This window comes from Cydia pomonella, unplaced genomic scaffold (genome assembly GCF_033807575.1).
Source record: "Cydia pomonella isolate Wapato2018A unplaced genomic scaffold, ilCydPomo1 PGA_scaffold_162, whole genome shotgun sequence".
In the NCBI taxonomy this organism is placed as follows: Eukaryota; Metazoa; Arthropoda; class Insecta; order Lepidoptera; family Tortricidae; genus Cydia; species Cydia pomonella.
Genome location: NW_026907804.1, coordinates 33624 through 41474, shown reverse-complemented (window position 1 = coordinate 41474; position 7851 = coordinate 33624). Strand labels below are relative to the sequence as shown.

Below are 7851 nucleotides of genomic sequence, written 5' to 3'. Positions count from 1 at the left end.
TTTAATATGGGTTGTTCTCGGCCTACAGCGGAAGTTTTAATTATGTCGACTATGGCAATTTTTATTCCATCTGGAATTTCTGTAATATTTTCTAGTTTTATGAGTGACAGGGTTTGCACTCTGTGAGCTGTACAGAGTGCTAACAGAGTAACTAATTTTTTAGTGATTTTTTCCAGGGGTATATCGGAGTTGGGATACCAAGACGAAACATGATTTAATACAACCTGAGGATCCCAGGTGGAATTATATTTTGGTGTTATTGGCTTTAATTTAAATGCCCCTTTTAACAGTCTTTTCACACAGTTATCAGTACCTATCTCGCTGCCGAGCAGCAAGGATAACGCCGAACGGTGGCTATTTAATGAACCATACGAACAACCCTTATTAAATAGTTCCGTTAGAAAGGAAAGTATATCGGGTATCGACAGATGATAGACGTCAATATTTTTAGAAGTGCAATATTCCCACCAAAGTTTTATGGTTACGCCATATTGACTTAAAGTATTCTGAGCCAATGAGGCTAGCATTAGAGGCACTGCCTCGAGTGGGGTTCCCCGCTTGATAAACGCCGCCCGCAAAGCCTCGCGGCACCCAGGGTAAGGCTGGCATGCAGGGGGTGGTGGTCCCTGAAATGTGATGTTAGCAGTTGTTTATGAGGAGGGAACATTATGATTTCCGACTTTAGAATTTTTGTCAGGAAAGGGAACCATGCCTGCGAAGGCCAATAGGGGAATACGAGTATTCCATCAGCTTTGTCGTCAACAATATTTCGTAAGCATTTTAGTATTAGTGCAAACGGTGGGAATGCATAAAAGAAGTTAGAACTCCAGTTAAGCGTAAACGCGTCTACCGCCATGGCATCTGGCTCTTGTCTCCATGAGACGAATGCGTCACATTTCGCGTTAGCACGTGAAGCGAACAAATCGATATTTGGGTGTCCTAATTTTTTTATAATGATATCAAAAGCTTGGGCGGACAGTTCCCACTCTGTGTCGGGATTGATTTTCCTAGACTCCTCATCTGCGCGATTAAGTTTGGTATTCACATATGACGCATATAACCAAATATGGTGTTCCTCGCACCATTGCCAAATTGATCTTGATAAGTCATTTAAATGTGGGAATTGTATACCTCCCATACGGTTAATATAACTAATAGCGGTCGTATTGTCGATTCGTAATAATATTGCACAGTTGGTAACCTCTGAAGCGAGGCTTTTCAGGCCTAAAAATACTGCGAGCAATTCTAAATAGTTTATATGGTGTTCCATCTCAACGGTTTTCCACATCCCGTTTGCTTTCTTATTACCACATACAGCGCCCCAGCCCGACCTGGAGGCGTCTGTAAAGATTTCATATTTGAAGTTTTCTGTCCTCATAGGATTATCAGCAGTGGCAATATTCTTAGCCCACCAATCTAAGTCGGTACGAATAATATCGGGCAATGATATTTTGGCTTCAAAATTATCATTATGCCTTTGTAAAAACAGGAATTTCTGGCGTTCTAAAATTTTTGTGTACAGCCATCCATACTTAACAGCAGGGCAAGCCGCGACAAGGACACCGATCAATTGAGCAAATTCACGAATACTACAACGTGGCAATTTCATGAATTTGTTAACCAACTGAGCAATTTTATTACGTTTATCACTCGGCAAAGACATAGACATGTTTCGAGTGTCGAAATTGAACCCCAAAAACTTACAACTTTGCTTGGGTTCTAGTGAGCTTTTACTAAAGTTAATAACAAAACCTAAACATTGAAGTAGCTTCACAGTCTCATTTACGTTTTTACTACATTCAGTATAGTCGTCACCAATGCAAAGGATGTCATCTAAATACATGACGGATTTCAGACCACTGGATCTTAAATAAGTTATTACTTCTTTCATTACTTTAGTAAAAACCCACGGAGCTAACGACAAGCCATAAGGCAAGGCATTGAACTCATACGTTAAAATTTCTTTAGCGCCATAAGCTTGAAATTGAAACCGTAAATATTTTCGGTCCGATACATGAATAGGTATTAAAAGATAAGCTTCTTTTAAATCAATGTTGGCTAAATAACTATTTTGGGGTATTAACTTGGATGCGGTTCGATGGTCTTCCATCTTAAAGTGTATTTTAGGTATAAATTTATTGAGCGATTTGAGATTCAAAATAAATCGTTTCTCGCCATTAGGTTTAGGCGTCAAGAATATTTTTGAAACGAACTGGTTACTTAATGCATTACATTGTGAAATGGCACCTAACTCTAGTAATTTATTAATTGCATGTGACATGTCACGACTTTCGTCAAAAGAGTAAGCGGGGTGGCTTACTGGAGCCTGTTCAACGCTTTTAGAGAAAGGAATTTTATATCCCTCCTGAATCCAAGTTAAAACTTCGTTATTTTGAGTTATCTTTAGCCAGCAATCGTAAAATGAACTTATTCTACCGGAGTGTACCTGGTTTACTGTTGAGTTGGAGCACGAGGCCTGGTCTGAGGGACAGGTTTCGCTGCCGGTGGAGTGGTACTGTAATTGTACGACCTCCTGGGTGTTGTCATCCTCGTCTGGCTGCCTCGTCCACCTCTGCTGTTGGGGTAGGAGTAGCGAGGTGGACCCCTCCAGTTTCCCGGCGGGGTATAGCGGTATACCGTCGACTGGCGAAATCCGGAAGTAGAGGGTTGATATGTCTTTTTTATCTGTTGACCTTGTCTTTGAATGGCTTTGCTTGCTTTAATTTTTTCAGACAAAGCATTGCCAAAAAGAGTATCGTCTCTTTCGGAATCTTGGATTACATGTAGGATGTTCTTTTCCAGGCTAGGAGTTAGCAATTTTATTCTATCCTTGGTCGAAGCACAGTGAAGATCTGTCAAGATTCGACAGCTGTCACTGAAATGAGTCAAAGCCTGGGCTTTATTGCCGTTGTTTAGTAAGATCTCCATACCCTTATTGATTGCAGTAACGCCTGCGCCAAGCTGTTGTTGAAACCCGGACAGTTTTTTATCGCGCCCTCTGACTATTTCAGATACGGCAGCTGAGATCTCTGCGTTAAGTTTTGGAGACTGCAGAAGTTTGCAATTTTCGGGTATTAAATAACTTTTTAAAAGTTTTTCTTTATTTTCTTTGAGCAGACCCTTTTTTAGTACAGGTAACCACAGACTAGCTAAACTGTCATGTATTGGTTTACCAAATTCTGGTATATCGTCTGTGGACTCTCCCAAGGCCATTAGTAGCTCCGGTTCTACCGGTATTTCCGCGGATGCTTGTGTGGTTTCATCAGCCATAGGAGCACTTTGCTCCACCTCCGGCTCGGCTATCTCATGTTCTGACTCAGTATTTTGGCGAGGATTCACCTCGAGGTCATTAATTGGTAATTGCTGAGTGCACTGCTGCCCCTCAGGTTGGAAAGGTTCCGTGCCTTCTCGATTCATTCGGTCCGTTAGAGGACGATGTACAACAATATTTGTATCTAAAATAGAAATAAAAATATGTAAATTTTACAAAAGAAGGTAGTTGAGTTATGAAAAAACTCGGTTGTACATGTCTCGCAGACAAGACAACAAAAATAATTATTATAACAATAGTTTTGCATGGATACCATGTTATATTCGGCAGGTGCTTCGTGGTTAACTCGCAGTTAATCACGTTGTCGCAATTGACTCGCAGTCAATTCCGACTTTAACATACATTAAAACAACACAGCGGTAGCTCGCAGCTAACACCGTGCATTAAAATAAATTCTTAAATTGATTAAAAAATCTTAGGGTAGACAAGACTCAGCATTAATCTCGTACGTTTAAATCATGTAACTGTTTTAAAGATTATTCTTTAGAAACTAGATTGTAATATTTCTTGATGAAATAACTACTAAAAATAAACTAAAAACACTAATTTACCTTGTTCATTGTCCTCGTCAGACGAGGACTGAATTACTCGAATCCGTTTATAAGATGGTTCTTTATTTTTCTTTCGTTGTAACTGTTCAATTTTTTTGTGATATTCACTAATTCGTTCGTCGATAGTACGCTTAGGCATGATTCTAGCGCGTGCGCTCGTTGCCGTGCACGAATAAGGAATGAAGTCTACGGCAGCGCCCCACCCCCAGGTGGCGGCCGCCGGAACTACTAATACCGATTTTGAATCAAATGAAATACTCTAAAAGCGTGCTAGTTGCCTGTAGGTTTAAGGGACTACCTGTTAAAACATTATATCGAGAATGAAGCGATGAAATATAAGAATTACTTATACAGTTGTAAGTTCTGGCACCTCTTTTTAAGTAACCAATACCTGTGTTAAGAAAGAGGCACCGCTCTTCCGTAATTTATTAGTAATGGACCAACTTTTTTTTTATTAAAATAGAAATTAAAAGATATAAAACTGACACATCAGAGAATTACAAAAGTAAATACTTATGGTTTAATTTAACCTAATGACGACGACCGGTTTGGCCTAGTGGGTAGTGACCCTGCCTACAAAGCTGATGGTCCCGGGTTCAAATCCTGGTAAGGGCATTTATTCGTGTGATGAGCATGGATATTTGTTCCCGAGTCATGGGCGTTTTCTAGGTATTTAAGTATTTATAAATATTTATATATTAAATATATCGTTGTCTAAGTACCCTCAACACAAGCCTTATTGAGCTTACTGTGGGACTTACTCAATTTGTGTAATAATGTCCTATAATATTTATTTATTATTATTTATTTATAATGAGAAGATGGACTTGCAAGTCCATATGAGTGTGTGTATTTGTGTGTGTTTATAGTCCTAAAATAATTTGAATTTAGTTTTCTGTATCATAATAACTCTTACATTGATACAGTACAATTGGCCTGCATCTCACGCACAACTTTTACTTCATTTCGCATGTACCAATAAATGTGAGCGATCTTCAAGATGTTAAAATGACTACCCTGATTCCAATTTTAATATAGGTACGTAAAAAATGAGATCAAGATACGACATGGATCGGATCTGGTGTCAAAAGTGACGATTTGAAGAAACGTCACTTTTGACACTGACAGATCCGATCCATATCGTATCCAGATCTTATTTTTAATTAGGTATATTAATATTAGAATCAGGCCGAAAGAACAAAAGAAACTTTACCGAATAAAGAAAATAATTTCTGTGTATTATAATTTCTAGCAACAAAAACGAATATCAGCCACAAATACCGAGTGGGGCCTGAAACACAAGCAAAAACTTGAAACATAATATATTGAATTGAATTGTACTTCTTAAACGGTGACACTTCTGTTCAATTAACTTTTAAAAATTATGAAGTATTTAGACTTCCTATTTTTCATACAAAGTGAATATTATCTTGTAATTTACGTTGCTTGTCAGGCCTTAAACATAACAGAATTGCAATACATTGCGTCGTAGAATAAACTTTAAAATGTGATAAAACTTTTAAAATAACTTGTGTGTGAAAATCACAACACAAGTTATTTTTAAAAGTCGCTGAACAAATGTTGGTCAGTATGAGTGAGCCTGCAGTTTAAGTTTTCTCTCGTATTACAGACCACACTCGGTATAATTATCAATTAGATGTTACTTGAATTTTCATATCAAATTCATATTAATTCTGAATGTCGTTTTAAAATGAGATCTTCTCCATTGTATGGCGGCGGCTAAGTTCGTGTGACTAAATATTAATATACAAGTGGATCAAGGAGGATACGGGAATGCAATTGTAGGTCCCGTACTCAAACTGACATCGAGTCAGACAGCGCCAGTAATATTCGGGCATCCAATCAACTACTGCATTCAATTAATATAGCGAGGAGCCTTTATCCGTCCACGTAATCCTTCACCTTCATTTTGATAGTACAGTCAGCATCAATAGCACTGTAGACTACTGTGTACTGTGTGGTTGACTGGTAGATAATGACTCTAGGCATTAAGTCCGCCATTAGTATTTTTTTGTATTTTGTGCAATAAAGTTGAAATAAATAAATAATAGCTATTGAAACAGCTCGGCCAAAGTATCTGCCATCCTGGAATACTTTTCCCAATAGAAATAAATGGCAGTTTGCGTTAAAAAGTAGCTGTTAGACTCTTATTGTTCTATATATGGGAACATATATAATAATATCAATATCTCTTTTTGTTCAGCTGTTAGCTGTTTGGTAGGAATATTGACGGCTAGTCTGATCTGCTACTTTTAATGTAGGTACTGTGAAATGAAATTTTGATGAGGGAAATCGTTGATAAGAAAAAAATACTTCCTTTAAACCCCAAAGCATACTCCAAATCACAATAAAGACAAAAACAATCGCAAAGCTAAACTTTATTGTAAAATGGAATCAGCGAGACACAGAACACATCCGTTGAATCTGAAATACCATAAAAAAAAAAAAACAATAACAGATTTTATTCGTAGATTTTTTATTCCTCTTTCAACTTTATACGAGATTAAATGCTAGTTGTTACTTAGGTCATACAGAAAGGCCTGGAATTTTTAAAATTTAAAAAATCTTTAAAAAATCCATGACTTATAATTTTCATACAGCATTCCTAAAATACAAATCTTCACCGAAAAATTGTATCTAAAAATAGACAGTAAGTTAAATTTTCCACAAATCAGGTCACGCAATGAAAATGTTTTCATTGCGTGACCTCTAAATGGCTCATTCCAGAAACTTTCAGTATTACCCACGTAACTTAAGTAGGAACAGCGATACAAAAAATTATAAAATCTACTTTACTTTTACAAAAATCGTAACCTAAATTAAACTGAATACCAAACTAACTAGCATAAGAACTATTCAAAAAATACGGCCCACGCCTCCCCTAGATGCAAAGGAGCCCATCACGCTACGGATTTGTATATATTTCAAATGCTGACTAATCCCAATAAGTTTCCTCTAGTTTACGTTAGGCAGTTGATGGTGATTTCGAACTAATTATTGCTTATTAACTCAAACGTTGAACTGTAGCGTATATAGCTTCAGTTAGTACCTAACGTTATAATACAGGCCGATGGCAGCATTGGCCTTGGCATTGGGAGGAGCTTGCTGGAAGGAGGTCTTCTTGGCGTTCTACCATCCATAACGGTGTCAAAACATTCTAAGATAACCGCCTCACTAGCCTAGACATGAAACGCCAGTTACGGAAAGAGAGACCTAAGCCCTCCTACGTGTACACGTTCAACGCAGCTGGCCAACTTTATTGTCACGCGTGCAATAGAGTATTTAAGAGCAAGTTCGGCCTGGCCAGCCACATTAGGGCTCATGCTAGACAACGTCCATAATGTGTTTATTTGGGGTCGCCGTCATCGAAAACGATGAGGAGGACTATATATATATATATATATATATAATACAGGCAGTCAAGAAACGATCAAAAGGTTACGAGAATTATTTAAACTCCGACTACAACACTTCAAAGGCTCGAGAAGTTCCCTATTATATTACCGATGGGAAATTTCTTCCTACACTTAGGTAACTTGTTAATAATCCTTGAGAATGTTTTCAGACGGTGTACCTTTTACTTAAATAGTTTTCTGCCAACTTAGGAACGGGGCGTAGGGTGTCACTTTAGTGTGTGGCCTAAACAGTGAGAGTATGGCGAATGTAAGAATTATACATACCTAAGGGCAATGTGGGGAAGACCGCCTATAAGCTTGTTCGTCACGTTTAACTCCTGTGTTCGTACACACTACATTTACAGAAGGTGGGTAGATCAGAAGCTTTTCTTTCTGACTGTGTTTAGGCAAAGTACGTATACAATGAAGAGAGTACTTGCCCTACGTTAGTCTTATCTGAAAAAACATGACTAAGTATTTATTTATTTAATCTTTATTGCACATAAGAAAACACACTGTACAATAGGCGAACTTAATGCCGTAAGGCATTCTC

The 7851-nt window shown here is 37.8% G+C and overlaps 1 protein-coding gene across 1 annotated transcript; it reads right to left on the bottom strand.

Annotated features, from left to right (window-relative positions):
• Positions 1–512: 512 nt before the first annotated feature.
• On the bottom strand, positions 513–4215 carry LOC133533409 (uncharacterized). The gene is made up of 3 exons (XM_061872381.1): positions 3883–4215; positions 2447–3455; positions 513–626 (listed from the first exon to the last, which is right to left on the bottom strand). The coding sequence occupies exons 1-2, from the start codon at positions 4019–4021 to the stop codon at positions 2452–2454; spliced, it is 1143 nt and encodes a 380-aa protein (XP_061728365.1). The 5' UTR covers positions 4022–4215; the 3' UTR covers positions 513–626; positions 2447–2451.
• Positions 4216–7851: the final 3636 nt, after the last annotated feature.